Source organism: Vombatus ursinus, unplaced genomic scaffold (assembly GCF_900497805.2).
Source record: "Vombatus ursinus unplaced genomic scaffold, bare-nosed wombat genome assembly UNPS02014945.1, whole genome shotgun sequence".
Taxonomy (NCBI): domain Eukaryota; kingdom Metazoa; phylum Chordata; class Mammalia; order Diprotodontia; family Vombatidae; genus Vombatus; species Vombatus ursinus.
The window spans coordinates 23031029-23050408 of NW_020954723.1; the positions used below are offsets into that span (position 1 = coordinate 23031029).

The 19380-nt window shown below is 40.2% G+C and overlaps 1 protein-coding gene across 1 annotated transcript in view; it reads right to left on the bottom strand.

Annotated features, from left to right (window-relative positions):
* Nucleotides 1–14958: 14958 nt before the first annotated feature.
* Nucleotides 14959–19380, bottom strand: part of BATF (basic leucine zipper ATF-like transcription factor) — a 45500-nt gene continuing 41078 nt past the window's right edge. Inside the window, exon 3 of the mRNA XM_027844872.1 lies at nt 14959–15590. Within this exon, the coding sequence (XP_027700673.1) occupies nt 15381–15590 (210 nt within the window). The 3' untranslated portion in view covers nt 14959–15380. The remainder of the gene's footprint in view (nt 15591–19380) is intronic.

A 19380-nucleotide genomic window follows, 5' to 3' on the forward strand; every position in this document is an offset into this window, starting at 1 on the left:
CTTGTATAACTTGAATTTGGTGGGAAGTGGCCAAGGTGGGGTGTAGCTTTCCCTGTTTAAGGGAAGCTAGTGGCTTTTGTACCTAAAAATCATGCTTTTATGTCAGCTATATTTGGGAGGGGTGGGGTGCAGATAAGTCTCTGCACTCTGAACTCTGGTCTGGTATCCCTCTTCTTTTTTTTAATATTTTATTTTTTCCCCAATTACATGTTAAAACAATTTTTAAGATTTTTTTTTAAAGTTTTGAGTTCCAAATCTACCCTTCCCTTCCCTCCCCCCTACCTGAGAGGGTAAAGAATTCGATATAGGTTATCCTTGTGCAATCATGTAAAACATGTCCTTATTAGTCATTTTGTGGCACCCCTCTTCTTAGAGGAGAACAAAGCATCCAGTCTTGTGACCCCTCCTCCTACTCCCCTCAAATCTCCCTTGGAAAGGGTAGACAAGATTTCAGAGATGCACATCCATATCTTCCTTCAAACTATTTCTACATTCAGACATCCTATGTGAATAAACAGAACCTACATTAGTCATAGATGGGTCACCATCTCCAAGTGACAAAAATCACATATTTCCATAATACATATTTGTTATAAAAGGGCCATTGTTCTCATAGAAAGCTTGGGTAAAAAGAACTTTTCACATATGAGTATTTTCATAGTTTAGAGAGAGTGGGGAGAATTCCAAGGCCCGTCCGTCTCATTCAATATTGTTTTGGTTGGGTAATGCTAACAAACATAATTCTGGCTGTTTGTGTTCCGGTAAATAGGTACCCTGGGCAATTTACTTCCTCTTTGCTTCCCTCTCTCTCTGCATCTCCCCACCCACACAACTCTACCTAACACCCAAAGCCCTAGCTTTCCCGTCATTTCTTCTGCTACTCAGTCCAGGAATGATACTGTAAATCGGAGAAAAAGCACATAAGAGGGCATAAAAGTCACAAACAATAGAAAGAGATAATGAGTCAAAACTGGAAATAAACAATGGCACTGATGAGCAGACGTGTCTACTTTTCAATGGCCAAGAGACCTCCCCTATTGTTTGTGTTTCTGTGCTAGGGAAGGTCTTATTCTTGGCTTCTTTGTTTCGTCTCAGGATTAAAAGCTTAGAAATCTTCCGATTCGAATGATGCCTTGGACTTTGGTGTGGGGATAAGATAGGGGCAGAAGGCAGGGTTACCGAGGGGTGATGGTGGAGGTGGGCCTGAAGTTCAGCAGTTCAGATTTCAATTTGCTCTCCCCTTAAACCACCAGGCAATACCCCTTAGAGAGATGAAACCATCCTGTGCATGTGACCTGGACATCTCACTGTTCTGCCCCTCCAGGTTACTGAAAAAGGAGAAGCATGATTGCCCAGGGAGACTAGAAAGTGGAGAAAAAAAGAGGAAGAGAGGTGTGTGTTGTTCCCACTCTGTGTTCATATGTGACCTTCGCATTTCCAGCTCTAGCACTAAATGTAACTTTTAAGATGCCCCACATGGGTCACGTGTCTTTTTGGGGGGTTTTCTGGGGAAAATTATAGCCTGGGAGCAGGCAGAGGTGGGTGTAGAGTTAGATAAAAATAACCACATCAGGAGAAAGTCTCCTTCCCACAAAAGACTGAAGACCACTTAGGTTAAAAGTCTGAGACCCAGCATCTCAGAGGGGAAGAGAAAAAGCCTCGGAGGCATTAGGCATAGCTCGCCTCTTCCCCCCTCCCCCCAAAAAAATCAGCCCCAGTGAGGTTTGGGAATCCATTCAACAAAGAACTTTCCCTCATCCAGAAAACTGGCATAGTGGAAAGAGCATGAGACTTGAAGTCAGAAAACATCAGTTTCAAGACAGAATCCAACATTTACAATGGTGACACTGGAAAAAAAATCACTTAACCTCTGGGTCTCCCCTATTTCCCAGAGTTGTTATAAGGAAAGCACTTCCTAGATTTTGAAGGAGTTGATAAATGCTGAAAGAGGAGAGAGATTATGTAGAATGCTCACAGAATCCTAGATTAACAACTGTAAGAGATCTTTGAGATTTATTTAAATTTATTCTAAAAATTAATCTATGTCTTTTGCTTTTATATCACTTTAACTTATGAGTCTATCCAAAGATGTGCTGGTAAATGTTTAACAATGGGCTTTCCTAGAGAAAAATGTAGGTACCCACATACTTTTCATTTTAATCTGCATTAACTCCATAACTTTCTTAAATCTAGATAACCAACAAAGCAGTAAATCAAGTCTTGATTTTTGTAAGGTTTGCTGACTTCTGAGGTGAAAGTGCTCTCTCTGATAATTTAATAATCAGGGCAGAAGCCAATATGAGCTGACTCCAGTGCATCCCCTTCCTTTCCCTTCACTACCCAGAGAGCCAGTTTATTACAACAGAGAAGGGGAAAAACCAGTTCACCCAAACTTACCAACACATCAATATAATTTGACAGTATATGCAAATATTCCACACCCACAGTTTCTAGCCCCTGCAAAGGGAGGGAGGTACATTTCTTTGGGAACAAGATGGATCATTTTAACTACAGAGCATTCAGTTTCATTTTCCCCCCATTTATAATGCCATAATCATTGCAAACATTGTTTTACTTGTTCTGCTTACTTCAGTCTGCATCTTTTCATGTAAGTCTTCCCATGCTTCTCAGAATGCTTCATATTCATCATTTCTTTGGCATAGAAATGTACCACAATTTGTTTAGCCATTCCTTAATTAATAGGCACTATGTTTCCAGTTTTTTTGCTACCACAAAAGAAATATTGCCATGAATATTTGGTGTATATGAAAAACTTTCTTTCTTTGACCTAATTGGGGTATCTAAGAGTAGAATCTCTTGAGTCAGAGGATATGGAAATTTTAATCCTTTTTAAAAATCCTAATTCCAGGGGCACCTAGGTGGTGCAGCGGATAAAGCACCAACCCTGGAGTCAGGAGGACCTGAGTTCAAATCCGGTCTCAGACCAGACCATTGACATTTACTAGCTGTGTGACCCTGGGCAAGTCACTTAACCCCAGTTGCCTCACAAAAAAAAAATTTTTTTATGAGAAATTAATTGTTAGTTTTGTAAGTGATATAGAACAGTTTGATTTGATGAAAATAAATAACAGAAACAAAGATATTTTAAAAAAATCATAATTCCAAATTGCTTTATAGAATCAACTCTCATTTAAATAAGGAATGTCTCACTTACATATCTGTTGTCAGAGATTGTGTCATGGCAGGAAGGATCTAGGTGCATTCTGGGAAATTTTTTCAAGCTTATAATCTCCACCTAGGAAATTTGGGAAAATGTATGCCCAATACCTGCTCAAAATGCTGAGACTGACCTCTAATCCCCCATCCTACCAACCTGCAAACTCATAACTCACAAAATTTTAGGACCATCTCGAAAAGTCGAAGGAAAAAAAAAGATAAATCTATCAATAGACCTTTTTTTTTTTTTTTAAATAAAGGACCTACCAATAGGTAGGTCTTTTCCAAGGTCTGAAAAGTATTTCCATCAATTATAAACAGGGATTCCAGCAGGCATTTCCTATCTTTCCCTACAGCGGCTTTTCCCACAGTTCTTCCTAGGTCCTAGTAGACGGTGTCAGCTCCTAATCTCATTCACAATGAAACCTTCTGGTGGGGAGCAGGAGGCCAACCGCTGCAGAAAGTCAGGCTTCTAGGGTATCACTGCTGGGCAGGGACAGAGTTCTTCCGGAATCATAGGTCTAGTGATGCAGCACCAGCAGCAGAAACCTCCTCTCATCAAGGCTATTCTCTTCTACTTTCTAAATCTCTCACCCCACAAAAAGCTTATGTAAGAAACCGGAACCATGCCACTCTTTGTCTGAAAGACACCTAATCATCAACATTGTGTTCAGACACCCAGGGGGAATGTCCTCTGACCAAGTAAGCACTCCTCACTGATTCAAGAGTTGCCAAAACAACTCAATTTCTCTCAAATTAGTCATAGGATCATAATATCATCAAGGCAGGTAGGTGACCCAGTCAATAGAGCACTTCTGTTTACTAGCTGTGTGACCCTGGGAAAGTCACTTAACCTTATTTGCCTCAGTTTCTTCATGTGTAAAATGAGCTTGAGATGAAAATGAAAAGTCTCTCCAGTATCTTTGCCAAGAAAACCCCAAAATGGGGTCATGGAAAGTCAGATATGACTGAAACAACTAAACAACATAACGTCATCAATGTAGGTATGGATGAAACTTCAGAGATCATCTGGTTCAACCCACTGATTTCACAGACGAGGAAACTGAAGCTCAGAAATATCAAGTGATTTGCCCAAGGTCACATAGGTAGTGATAGAGTGAGGATTTCAACCATTGAAAAATGGAAGAATGACCAGTAGACTCTCCTTGGAGAGACAAATAAAAGAGTTGGCAAAATTGGTTTTGTTGTGCATATGAAGACATCAAAAAATATCATTTCATGGGGAATTTGATCATCTTATATTGCAGTGTTCATGAGAAGTATTTGTACAAAAACAATCATTAAAATAATTAAAGCTTATGCACAAACATTAGCTGCAAAGGATGAGAGGGTAAGGAAATTATATGAACATGTAAAGACAAACAGTGTTAAGAAATTTAAGAACTCTCATCGAGGCAATGACCAATTGTTATTCCAAAGCACTGATGCCCAATTATACTATCCACCTGTGACAGAGAGGTGATGGATTGAAGGTACAGAATGAGACATACATTTTTGGACATGGACAATGCAGGAATTTGTTTTACTTCAATGAACATATATTTGTTACAAGGATTTTGTTTTTCTTTTTCTTTTTCTTTTTAAAGGGGTAGGAGGGAGAGAAAATGAATTTTTGTTAAATTTTAAATTTTTGTTAATTAAAAAATAAAATAAAATGAAGAAATTATATGAGAGATTTCTAAGACCCTCAAAATTAAATCAAATAGACTTTAGTTGTTTTTGTTCATCTTTTGTTTTTTTGAAGAGGATCAATGACATCATAAGGTGAAGTTTTTACTTCCACATGACTTGGATTTAAGCGACGCAGAGCTGCACAGAGCCGTCAGCCTCACTTTCTCTTCCAGAGTCATCAAAGTCCAGTGGTGAGACAAAAGTCAAGATGACTGGTCATGGCCTGGGATGCAGTGGAAGACCTCGGCGTCTTCTATATCTGACCAAGCTCTAAGCACTCTACAGTGCCTGCTTGCTTCAGCCACATTTGAAGGCCTGGGAACAAACCATTTTCATTCACATTCTGCTGGGGGAAATCTTCATATGCTTAGAGTAGACATCCCCCTAACTCACCATTGGGTTGGAGGATTGTCGGTTACCTGGGGTAACTGGGCATTTGGAGTATATGAGGGTCTTCAGGGAGGACTAGCGCCTCTGGTATGAGGGCTTGCCAAGCCTTTTTCAGGGTTGCTCATCTACCTTTGGTACGTGCCTTCCTCTCAACTCTCACCTGTGGCTCTAAGAAGCTGTAGCATGTGCAACAGCCACACCCTGGTAAAATCTGGGCTGACAGATACTTGTGATGTCATTGCAAAGGTGCGCATAGAAGAGAACATTGAAAAATAGGGTGGAGTTGGGGTGGTGCTGTGTGCTTTCAATTTCTGCAACTCCAGGAAACTGAAGTTAGTAGACCACTTGAACTTTGGAGTTCTGAGCTGCAATCAGATATATTAGCACTCAGTATGGTGAGTCATGGGGAGTAAAGGACCACCAGGCTGAATAGGGAGGAGAGAACTGGCCCAGGTCAGAAATGAAGCTAGGAAATTCTTCACTGCCAATCAATACAGAGATTGGGCCCTTGGGTGGCTGCTGCATGTCCAGGGTAAGATAGAGAGACTTATTTTTCTTTTTCTAAATGGTGAAATACATGGTTCAGCCATAAGGAAGGAGTGAGGCTCAAAACTCATACAGAACATAGAAGCCATATGCTTATATATCATGCTTTCTTTCTTCAAAAAAAAAAAAAGAATCAGTACAGGTCAGACATGATATATACCAAATAACATCACAAAGAATGAAATTGATTATATGTTAACAGACAGGAAATAATACCCTGCTGATGTAGGAATTATTCCTGAATCAGTTAGATTGCTGTCTGTACAATCAGACCACTGACTTTTTAGAGGAAGCATATAAGCTGGGATTATAAAAATGACATGGCATGCAGTTAAAGCAACTCCAGCCTGACCTACTTAACCAAATTATTGATTTGGGAATGAATGGAGGAAAGGTGTGGTAGGAGCAGCATCCACTAAGGGCCCTGCCGTGCATCCTGGGCTAGTTTTCCCCTAAAAGGCCAGGAATCCATCCTGAGGACTTGATTGGTCCAGAGGACTAGGGCTTGAGCTATTAACACTGCTTCTGGGCACCTAGGGCATTAAGAAATAAAAAACAGAAAAACCTACCCAGCCCTTGGGGAGTCGGGGCCCCTCAGACTTGACAGATGTCCCACTTTTGTACAAATCAACACACCCTCTGACTCAACATGCCCTTCTGACTAGATGTATTTCACTATGAGATGGAGGTGGTGGCTACATCTACCTAAGCAAAGCCATATTGTTACTGAGCATCCTTTCTATCCCATGATCAACTTCACTTTGGTGGTTTCTGCTGTTGTTGCTAGATGTTCTATGAGTCTCATTTCATTCCAGTCCTGAGACTAAACCACTAGAGTAGCCTAAGTCAGGCCTTGCCCAGCACAAAAAGATATGAACACTGATTATAAAAAAAAAATCTAACGACATTTACTGAATATAAATCAGTTGTTATAATGAGGAGACCAAACTTAGCTTAGAAATCGGCTCAGCCAGCAAATACTTTATCCCCTTGCCAAGTGGAGAGATATAGCAGCCAAGGGCAACATGGGTTTAGAATATAACCTTGTGTGTAAAACCTTATGGAGAAGGATGATGGATGATTATGAGCACTGTCACCTCACAAAAGAGTAGGGAACAATTGAGGAGAAAGAAGTATAAAGAAAATTTGGCAAGAGACCAGGGAAGCAAAATTGTTCCTCTGACGTTTAAGGATGAAACTGGAAAAAGGATAAAAAGAAAAAATGGAAAAACCCCAGAAAGTTTTTTCTAATGAACTCTTTTTGCCATCAAGGTCAGTGGAGCCACCACCTATGATCTCTGACATTATACTCCTGGATGTGCACAGAAAAGCACTTAATGATCAACATAGTGCCTGGCACATGGAAGGTCCATAATGAATGCTTATTGACTGGTGGAGTGAGTAGGAAAGTGGGCTGGATTACTTTGGAAAAAATGCACAGATCTTTTAAATATGTTCAGCCTGCAACAAAAGCCCTTCTTGTTAACATCAATATTATAATATAATTATAATAACAGTATCTCATGATCCTGTGTGCCATAGAATATTATAATCTCCAAAGAACTAAAGTTGAAGAGCTTATTTAAGAGGCAATGGAGAAATCCATGGTGGACGTGGTCAGCCTAAAACACAATTTCAAACAAATAATCACACAAAAAAAAGATGGAAAGGGCACTGACTTTAAAGTTCAAGGTCTGGGGTTCAAATCTCACCTCTCATGATGACAACTTGTGTGACCTAGGGTCATTGTTCAGTCATTTTTCAGTTGTGTCCAACTCTTCATGTTCCTGTTCGGGGTTTTCCTGGCAAAGATACTAGAGAGGTTTGCCATTTCCTTCTCCAGCTCATTTTACAGATGAAGAAACTGAGGCAAACAGGGTTAAGTGATGTGCTCAGGGTCACACAGCTAATAAATGTCTGAGGCCAGACGAGTCTTTCTTGACTCCAGGCCCGATACTCTATCCATCGTGCTACCTAGCTGCCACGTAACTAGGGGTGTGTTGGTACATATAACTGTGATACGATGTAGAACATAAATAGGGCAAAAATGGATCAAGATATCCAGACAGGATGCTCTAAGAAAATTTGAAAATGAGAAGCAATTTTCACATGATAGGGTCAGGGAAAGCTTCATAGAAGAGTTAACACTAGAGCTGGGCACAAAGAGAAGGATTTCAGCAGACAGAGATAAGGAAGGAACACACTCCAGATATGGGGACCGGGTAGCCTAAGCAAATATATGAAGGTGGCTGAAGGCAACATGAGATCAAGGAAGAGCTAGAGGTCCAATTTGGCGGGAACATAGAGTATTCAAAGGGGAGTAGTTCAAAACGAGGCTGGAAAAGTAGTTTGGAGCCAGACTAAGAAAACTTTATTTTGTCTCTTAGGTAATAGGGGCTCACTGAAGATTTTTGAGTCAGGTAGTGGATGTGGTCAGACCCATGCATTAGGAATATTATTTTGGTAGCTGTGTAAATGTCGAATGAGGGAGGGAGGAGATTAGAGGCCTGCCAGGAAGCTATTGTCAGCAGTGGGAGGAGAGAAGAGGGATTAGAAGCTAGGGTTCAACCACATCTAAAGTTACGATTTTATAACTGTTCAGAAATGAATAATAATCTTCAATTTAATAAAAACACAAGCAAACGGAAAGAATCACAGAATATCAGAGTTAGAAGAAACAAACCTTAGAACAGACTTAGTCAGACTGTTTCATTTACTTCTAGTTGCCCCTCTGGGCTAATCTCTCAGCTTGCTCTAGCGTTTATAGGTTGGGTACCTAAAGGGCAGCTGCTACTCCCAGGTTTTAGGGTACCTTGTGAGTCTGCACTCCAAAAAGTGGTGGGTATCCCATCAATAGTCACCCAGTAGGCAACATTAGCTCAAAGTAAAAGCATTTACTAAAGTGATGTATTAAGAACAGTGGCTACGAAACATCCTCCCATAAGTCTAGTTCATAGTCTCCCACAAACATGCATAGCATCATTGGGAAAAGTGGGCTTAAACTTAGACTACAGTAGACTGAAAGGAATATATGTGCCCAAGGCAACTCACTGCTCCCATACCGTAGGGCATCAATGTTCCTTTCTTTCCTCACAGATGTGTCTCACAGTGCTCCACGGGTATACAACATCTCCATGACTATATATAACATCTCTTCTAGGAAAAGAGCTTAATTGGGCTCCTGAGCCTGCTTTTCTGCACAGGTCAGCTCCCTGCCAGGACTAGTTCTCACCTAAATCCAGGGTCATGTCTCTTCTTTGCTGTCAGAGAGCCCCTGATCCTTGAATTAGCCTGCAGTCACTGAATCTCTGTGTCTATGTCTGACTGGATAGAATATGTCTCTACTACTTGCTGGTTATGGAGTCATCTGCTAGGTAACTAGCTAATGATTGGGGGACCTTCTCCTCACCAAGAGTAATTCCTTCTCAAAGGCTGGATTCTTCCTCAATTGCTGGATCCTACCTGGACTGCACTAGTGGGCTCAGCTATATAAGGGCCATTGGGGTATGCCCAATCTCCAACCAGTCAATACTGGTTACCTTTTCTCATTCAATCAAGGGAAACAACTCCACCCTTCTAAAGGGATGACTGGGCTAGACAGTCTGTTTGATACCTTTTTATTTCTGTCAAGGAGACTTTCATAAAGAGATAACAGAATATTAACATGTCTTTGCACTGCATTAACATATTAATGTTAATAATGTAATTCTGGTAGCTTCCCCTTGTTTTCTGTTACCATCAGAGGTAAGCATATCCTTCTCCCTCCCCACCCTTTACTTACAGATGAGTAAACTGAGACTCAGAGAGGATTTTGTGCATGGTCATACAGCTAGTATGGCATAATTGGGACCTGAATCTGGGTATTCTGATTCCACATGCAGTGTTCTTTCTACTATACCATGATACCTCTTCTGGTGGGGTCATGAGGGATTCCATTCCCCGGTGGATATGACTTAAAAGTTCCTTTCTTTTCATATGATTTCATTGTATTATTACTTCTCATAAAAACAGGGGCAGCTAAGTGGCACAGTGGATAGAACACTGGTCCTAGAGTCAGGAGGACCTGAGTTCGAATCCTGCCACAGACAGTTACTAGCAGTGTGACCCTAGGCTCTAATTGCCTCAAAAAAATATATATGTATATGTACACATACACACACATATATGTATATATATAATTTGTACCTTATTTATCAAATCTTATCACTCCTGTGAGATGGTATGTTCCTAAATTTAGCACAGTGCCTGACACACAGAGCTTAAGAAATCCCTGTTGCTTTCCTGCCTAAGACAAGAGCTCTCAACCTTTTTTGTGCAAAGGATCCCTTGTGCAGTGTGATAAAGCCTAAAGACTCCTTTTCAGAGTAATGTTTTTAAATGCATTAACTGAAATACATAGGTTACAAAGGAATCCATTTATATGGAAAGAAAGCTGGAATTTTTTTCCCTTTCCAAATCCATGGACTCCAGGTTAAGAGCTCTTGTCCTGCAGGGCAGGAATTGTGTCTTACTTGCCTGTGCATCTCTCCCAAGGCCTAGCATAGTTTGTCACACCTTAATCCCTTAATAGGTTGGAGAATGATTGATTAATTAACAATCCAATAAAAACATAGTTAGTGACTGTTGGGTTTTAAGACTTTTTTAACAATGGAGGAAACATTCATCCCATGAAAAACCTCGGGGTTCTGCTTTACTTTACTCTGGTCTGGACACAACTAGGGTATTGTGTTCAGCTCTGGACACTAGACAAAAGACCAATAAGCTAAAGAATGTCCAGGGGCAGGTCGCTAGGGTGTTGAAGGGCCTTGACTTCTTGCTATATGAGGACTGACTGAGAGAACTGGGTCTGTTTTAGACTAGAGGAAAGAATCTTGTGGGGTGAAAGGGTGGGGAAAGTGAGAGGGGAAAACATCATAGCTACCTTGAAGAAGTTGAAAGGCCATCTCACGTGGAAGACATCACACTTTTTTCTGTTTGGCTCCAGAGGGTAGAATTTGGAAGAATTGGTGGAAATTGCAACAGAGCTATTTAGTCTTGATGTCAGGAAAAACCCTCTAACAATTAAGTGCTCTCCAAAAGGGAAACAGCGTAGCTGCCTTGGGAAATATCTGGTTCCTCATAATTGGATGGTTTTCAAGCAAAGGGATGGACAGACACTTCTTGGATGTATAATGGGTCTTCTGGAAAGTTTTAGACTGGTTATCTTGCAAGGAAGCGTAAGTCCCTAAAGATCATGGTAATTGTATCTCTTCCCAGAATGGGAAGTAGTAGTAGTAGTAGTAGTAGTAGTAGTAGTAGTAGTAGTAGTAGTGGTGGTGGTGGTAGTAGTGGTGGTAGTAGTTGTTGTTGTTATTATTGTTAGAGGATTAGTTAGTTAATAATGATAGTTAATAATGATAGCAGTGGATAGAGCACCAGACCTGGAGTCAGAAAGATCCGAGTTCAAATCTGGCTTCAGACACTTACTAGTTGTGTGACCCTGGGCAAGTTACTGGGCAATGATAGTTAGTTAATAATGAGAGTAGTTAGGGCAGCTAGGTGACACAGTGGATAGAGTACTAGCCTGGAATCAGGAAGACTTATTTTCCTGAATTCAAATCTGGCCTCAAATACTTACTAGCTGTGGGACCCTGGGCAGGTCACTTCACCCTGTTTGCCTCAATTTTTGTAAAATGAGCTGGAGAAGGAAATGGCAAACTACACCAGTATCTTTGCCAGGAAAATCTCAAATGGGTCACAAAGAATCAGACACGACTGAAAAGAACCAAACAACTAAAGTACTAGTAAATATTTAGCTATAATGATATTTTTATTTTCTTTTTGGCTAGGCAATGGGGTTAAGTGACTTGCCCAGGGTCATACAGCTAGTAAGTATCAAGTGTCTGAAACCAGATTTGAACTCAGGTCCTCCCGATTCCAAGGCTGGAGCTCTATCCACCGCACCACCTAGCTGCCCTGATATTTTTAAATAAGTCTGAACCCACTGAACAAATGGGATAATGGGATCCTGTTCTGGTCCTTTTTCCTACCCAGTGAACACCGAAGTTTAACTTATCTTAGAAAGCCAAGTAAATGAGAGGCTCAGCACAGGTTAGTCTCACTAAGAAATCTTTTGGTTCCCCACGCTTCCTTCAAGACAATGCTCAAGGGGCAGCTAGGTGGCGCAGTGGATAGAGCTCTGGCCGTGGAGTCAGGAAGGCCTGAGTTCAAATCTGACCTCTGACACTTACTAGCTGTGTGACATTGGGCAAGTCACTTAACCCCAATTGCCCTAGCTTAAAAAAAAAGAAGAGAGAGAAACAAAGACAATACTCAAAGCTTCCTTCTGCAACAGGCCTCTTTGGATCCCACAAGCGGGTAATACCTCCTCTTTCAAATGACCTTTATCTTTTATGAATCTAGTTGGTATTGTTCTTTTCCATTAGAATGTGTGTTCTCTGAGGACAGGGACTGTTTTACTTTTCTATTTGTGTCTCCAGTGCCTTGTATATAGTAAATTCTGAATAAAATGTCTCATTCATTCATTCATTCATAGTAACTAGCACATAGTAGGTACTTAATAAATGCTTGTTGATTGAGAGATTCCTTCCAATTGAGATCCTGTGATTCAGAGTTGCTGAGGAAAAATATAGGTGGGGAAAAAGAAGAGGGGAGGGAAGACTCGGAAAGAAGGTTAAAAATGCATGGATAAAATCAGTTTTAAGAGAAGTCTAAATGCCTAAAATAGAAGAATATTGGATTTGGAAAAGAAAGTCAAATATAATCAAGCATTAAAGCAATAGTTTGCAAACTTTTAGAGTCCCTTTTTAATGGGAAGAAGGATTGAAGGACCTCCTCCAAGATGGTAGCTGTATTAGTGGTTGTTGTTGTTCAGTTGTTTTTCAATCATGTCCAACTCTTTGTGACCCCATTTGGGTTGTTCTTGGCAGAGATACTGGAGTGGTTTGTCATTTCCTTCTCCAGTTCATTTTATAGATGAGGAACTGAGGCAAGCAAGGGTAAGTGACTTGCCCAGGGTCACACAGCTAGTAAGTGTCCGAGGCTGGATTTGAACTCAGGAAGACGAGTATTCCTGATTTCCAAGCCCAGTTCTCTATCCACTGTGCCACCAGCTGCCCAGAAGAACAGCATGTTTGAGGGTGAAAGACAATTAGTTAAGTCTTAGACACTTTACAAATGTAAATTATTATTATTATTATTACTGCTAATATCCATTGAGAAAATACATCATGACAAAAATACACTATGAATTCAATTCACACTTTTAAACACATTTGTATTTTATTATACACAAAAGCATTTGCAGACATTTGAAAAATATTAATACCTCGTAGGGATTGTTAAACCAATCTCTTTTGAGTGATTATGCGTCTCACTGAGGAGGCCTTGAAGTTCTAGAATTTGCTGCAATTAGCATATTTTCAGTAGCACCTGGAGGACCTCACCATCTAGGGAAAATCCCTTTTCCATCTGGAACATAAGAAAATATCTTCCATGATGGATCAAGAGAGAGTTAATCATAATGGAAAGAAGTCTTGACTTGGAATCAGGAGGGACCAGAGTTTGAATCCTGCCTCTGATACTACTTGTATAACTATGAACAAGTCACTTTACTGCTCTGAACCTCAATTTCCAAATCTGTAAAATGATCACAATAAAGCCTGTGGCCACTATCTACTTCCTCTAGGGCTTTGGTGAAGTATGAGAAACACTTTGTAAACATTAAGGTACTATATAAGTGTCAGCTATCATGAGAGTGATGAACACCTTTGGCGATCATGCATCTTTATTTTCTTCCTTGCTTGATGCTCATTATTACAGGTCCATTATCTTTGTAGTTGCCCTCATCAAGGTAGAATGATCTCATGCAACAGAAACTTTAAAACTAAAAGTTGCAACCAATCCAAAGTACAATGGAGAGATATCTAATGGGTTGCCAGAGGGCTGCAATATTTCCACTGGGGACCTATGCACCACGTGGACAAAAAGCGACATTAGAGGTAATGTCCAGCAGATGTGTGATTCACAAAGGAAGTGAACCTATTACATAGAGAAATTGAGAGACCACAGATTGGCAGCCTCACTGTTGCTGTGATGCCTATGAAATAATAACATCTGTGGTAGATTCACTGTCTAAGACTTACGGGAAAACATGAACAATTCTCAAACAGGGTGATGAGATGGTATGGGTGGGTTGTGATCTGCATGGATGGAGGGAATGCTCACACCAATGAGATCCCAGACCCATTGAAATAAAATGCCCATACACAGGCAAAAATGTAATATATGGGTGCTCTTCGGGCGTTCCAAAAGTCTTAATGCAGTTTGGAGGTGGGCGGGCTTTACGGCTTAATACTTTTGCACTAAGATTTTTAAGATACTCTGTATATTAAATGTATATATTGTGTATAGTGTATGACATGTATGCATGTGTGTATGATATTTATTCAGTCAATATCAGGCATGTTATTTATAGACTTGTATACTGCTTACAAGAAAACAGTAGCCACTCTGGGGGTTAAAGTTGGGTTAAAATCCTAGCTCTGACACTTATTGGCCATATTTAACAGAAAAGCAAATTGCTTCACCTCTCTGACTCTCAGTTGCCTCATCTGTATAATGGGGATAGTAATCTCGGCACAACGTATAGCACAGAATTAGTGTGAACAAAATGTGCTAAAAATCTTTCTGAAAAAAGTATGTTAAGTTATGTCCAAACAGTTATGTCCCAAAGATCAGAAACCACTAGAAAGGCTACATTAATATTTCAATCAAGAATCCCTGGTTGAGACACAGCTATTTGCCAAAGTGATATGTTCTCCATAAGAGGGGGATCAGTCAATCAACAAGCATTATTTAAGCACCTACTATGCGCACCAGATACCATTAGGGATACAATAATAGAAGTGAAACAGTTTTTGGCCTCTTGGAGCTTATGTAGTCTATTTGAGAAGAAACTTGGTGATCAGAAAATCAAAGGGGGAAAATGGAGGGATAAATCATCCTTTTTGAAATCTACTTATTTTAACTTTTTTTTGTTTTGTTTTTTAATTTTTTTTAGTGAGGCAATCAGGGTTAAGTGACTTGCCCAAGGTCACACAGCTAGTGCATATCAAGTGTTTGGTCTGAGGCCAGATTTGAACTCAGGTCCTCCTGACTTCAGGGCCAGTGTTCTATCCACTGCGCCACCTAGCTGCCCCTCTTTTAACTTTTATTTAGAAAAATAAATCTCTTTCCAAGCTATTGTCTCCTGTGCTCTTCAGATTCATTGGTCATACATTCAGTGAAAAGTATAGATACACACTATGTGCTGAGCACACAATGCAACAAGTTCTGGCATTTCATGCCTATGCTCATCAGCCATTCATAGCATCTGTACCCCACTCTCCACCTCCTTCTTTCTCGAGAGGGGAGATAATTCAGCAGGAGATGGATGAGGTTGCTATTGCAAAAACAGTTTATATTCCCTTCACTAGAACTTTGTGTCTTCTGTGGACTCTCCCACTGGAAATCCTAGGGAGGAATCCCTGCCATTGAATGTCAGAGTCTCTAATGCTATTCCCATGGTGGTAGGATCAGGGCTGGAATCGTGGGGAACTGACGTGGGACTGGTGGAAGGCATGGGCTCCATAGACCACCTCAGGGGGTGGTGGGGAGGTGGTGGCCAGGACGGAGCACAGTGGTTCATGGCTGCTCAGCACTGAGGTGAAATACTTCATTTCCTCCGTCAACTGCTTGATCTCCTTCCGGAGAGCTGCATTTTGTTTCTCCAGATCTTCACTCTCCTGTGGGTTGAGAGGCCAGGACACAAAGTTAACACTTTAGTGTTTAACGGGAGGCAAGAAGATAATGGAGAAGTTAGGGGATAGTTGGGGCAGGGGAGTCAAATTAGAAATTCATATGCAGAACTACAGAGTGCATCATGTAATGCAAAAAGCACTGGGCTTAAAGTTGGGTTAAAATCCTAGCTCTGACACTTATTGGCCATATTTAACAGAAAAGCAAATTGCTTCACCTCTCTGACTCTCAGTTGCCTCATCTGTATAATGGGGATAGTAATCTCGGCACAACGTATAGCACAGAATTAGTGTGAACAAAATGTGCTAAAAATCTTTCTGAAAAAAGTATGTTGAGTTATGTCCAAAGAGTTATTTAACTGCCTATACCCCTTGACCCAGCAATAACACTACTAGGTCTGTTTCCCAATATGATTAGAGAAAAAGGAAAAGAACTTATATGTTCTAAAATATTTATAGCAGCTCTCTTTGTGGTGGCGAAGAACTGGAAATTGAGGAGATGCCCATCACCTGGGGAATGGCTGAACAAGTTGTGGTATAAGATGGTGATGGAATACTACTGTGCTATAAGAAATGATGAGCTCAATAATCTTAGAAAAACATGGATAGACTTGCACGAAATAATGAAGAGCGAAATGAGCAGAACCAAGAGAACATTGCAATACTGTGTTAAGAACAACGTTGAAGACTAAGTAATTTTGACTACCATCAATAACCAAATTAACTGCAAAGGACATATAAAAGAAGATGCTATCTGCATTCACAGAAAGAACTGATAAAAAGAAGCATGCATAGAATGATTTCACACGTATGTATGTATGTGTGTACATATGTGTATATGTATATATGTATGTGTATATATATAGTGGCCATCTCTAGGGTACGGGTAGGGGAAAAGGAAAAAAAAGAAATTTGCGTGATAACTTTATCATATATTTAGAAAGAAAAGCAAGTTATACATAATAGATTTGCAGTTTCATGTACAATCATTTTTTATTATACTCTGTTATGGAAATACTTATTTTATTCCATAAATTAAAAATAAAATAAATAAAAAAATTTAAAAGTATTCTATAAATGTGAGCTCTCTCTCTCTCTATCACTTTCTCTGTGTCTCCCCCTTCTCCCTCCCTTCTTCTCTCTCCTTCACCCTCTCTCTGTCTCGTGTGTGTGTGTGTGTGTGTGTGTGTGTGTGTGTGTGTGTATGTGTGTGTATGGTTTGGCATCTAGTGGGTAAACCAAGATGATTGGTAAGATGCAAACATAGCTGAATATGTAATGAGAATGAATACCGTTTCTTTCCACTCTTTTTCTATGGCATTTCAGTGGAATTCAGTGGACAGACCACTGACCCTGGAGTAGAAAGACCTGGGCCTCAGTTACCCATCAGTAAAATGATTTATTCTGAATAGACACTGTGTGTGTGTGTGTGTGTGTGTGTGTGTATCAGCTGGGTGACTCAGTGGATAAAGTTTGGTGTATATATCTTCTATGGATGTAATTATTATCATGCTGTGTCTCCCATTAGAATGTGAGCAGGGACCAGTTTTTCCCTCTTCATTTGTATCTTTAACGCTTAGCACAATGCTTGCATATAGTAAGCAATGAATAAATGCTTATTGACTGACATAGTAGGTGCTTAATAAGTGCTTGTTGATTGACTGATTGATTATCTGACTCCCTTCTAACTTCAAATATATGATACTGTGCACTTTTTTTTTTCCCCACTTTGTCCTCCTTTCCTTTTATTTGGATTCAGACTAATGAAGTTCCCTGATTCGGGACTTAACTTTAACGACCTAGTCTATCTAAATACTGAAGTACTTACATTCCCTGTGAATACTAAATATTTAAAGAAACACTCCTCACCTTTTGCATCAATAATTATAATTAATTTTGAATTAACATTTAATTAATAGTAGCAATAACAACTAACATCTATATATCACTATGTGCCAAACACTGCACTAACCACTTTATAATTATTATCTCATTTGGTAGGTGATAACAGCCTTGGGATGGTAGGTGCTATTATTATCACTATTTTACAGATGAGGAAACTGAGGCAAATGGCGATCAAGTGACTTGCCCAGGGTCACACAGCTAGTGTCTGAAGCTGGATTTGAATTCAGGTCTTCTTGATTTCAGGCCTAGCACTCTCTCCAACGCACCACTTAGTTGCTTGAAAGTATTTCAGAAATGAATGATTATATGGAAAACAGTTAATTACCCTCTCAGAGCTCAGGAGCACATTTTCCATATAATTGGGGGGGCTACTATGCTTATGTATGATTTTTTTTTTCAAAAGGTCTATAATTGTCTCTCTGACATCCATGCTAATAGTGAGATGGAAGAGCTGCCTGATTTTTGGGGGAGTGATGAAACTATAATTTCACTGGTATGGGGACCACTTGGGTAAGAAAACCTACTTTATCAATGCAGACCAGTACACATTTTGAAATTTTATAGACTTAAAAAGTTTAATAAAAGCACCTACTATGTCAGTCAATGAGCATTTATTCATTGCTTACCAGATATCAAGCATGGTGCTAAGCATTAAAGATACAAAGGAAGAGGGAAAAAACGGTCCCTGTTCACATTCTAATGGGAGACACAGCGTGAAAATAATTACATGCATAGAAGATACGTACCAAACGCTATCCACTGAGCCACCCAGCTGATACACACACACACACACAGAGTGTCTATTCAGAATAAATCATTTTAGTGATGGGAAACTGAGGCCCAGGTCTTTCTACTCCAGGGTCAGAAGTCTGTCCACTGAATTCCACTGAAATGCCATAGAAAGAGAATGGAGAGAAACAGTACCGCCCAGAATCACACAAGCCAGTATGTGGCAGAGGCAAGCTTTGAACCCAGGTTTTCCTGATTCAAGGCTAGCTCCCTACCTACTATGCAACATTGCCTTTTCTGCATAATATTTTTCATGTAGGATCATAGGATCTCAGAATTTATTTGGTCCGGTGCTTTCCTGACACATGAATTGGACATTGGACCTTGGACAATTGATCCTTGGTGCCCTTCCCCCACCAGCCTACATTTGAAAACCTTCAGCAAACAAATGAACTCACTTCTTTACAATAATAACTGATAGCATTTTTTAAGCAACTACTATGTGCCTGTACCATGCTAAGCATAAAGCATTGACACATACAATGCTTTTCTTAAGTTCTATCATCTGATCTCTACAACCTTTTAGCTCCATTTTGCATATGTGGCAAAAGATGCTCAGACAGGTCAGGTGACTTGCCCACAGTCACACATCTAACACAGGGCAGAGCTGGGAGTCAAACACAAATACTCTCATTCCAAATCCAGCCATCTTTTGACAACACTACCAGCATCCCATTCCCTTTTCAAACAGTTCTAAACATTAGGAAGTCCTTGCTTATAACAAAACGAAAACTATTTCCCTTTAATTCTCATTCTTGCTCTTGGTGGGACAAGTAAACTGAGTCTAATTCTTCTGCCATTTTTCAAGCCTTCAGATGCATGGAGGCTTCTATCAGAATCTTCCTGTGCCTTCTTTGCTCCAGAATAAACATTCACAGATCCTTCAGTTAATCATTGTGTCACTGTGTTCACAGTGCCTTCCCCATCCTAATTACCATCTTCCAGATCAGAGGTTCTTAACCTTTGTTGGTCATGGAGCTGCCTGGCCATGACTAGGGGACCTCTTGTCAGAATAACATTTCAGGGGGCAGCTAGGTGGTGCAGCGGATAGAGCACCGGCCCTGGAATCAGGAGGACCTGAGTT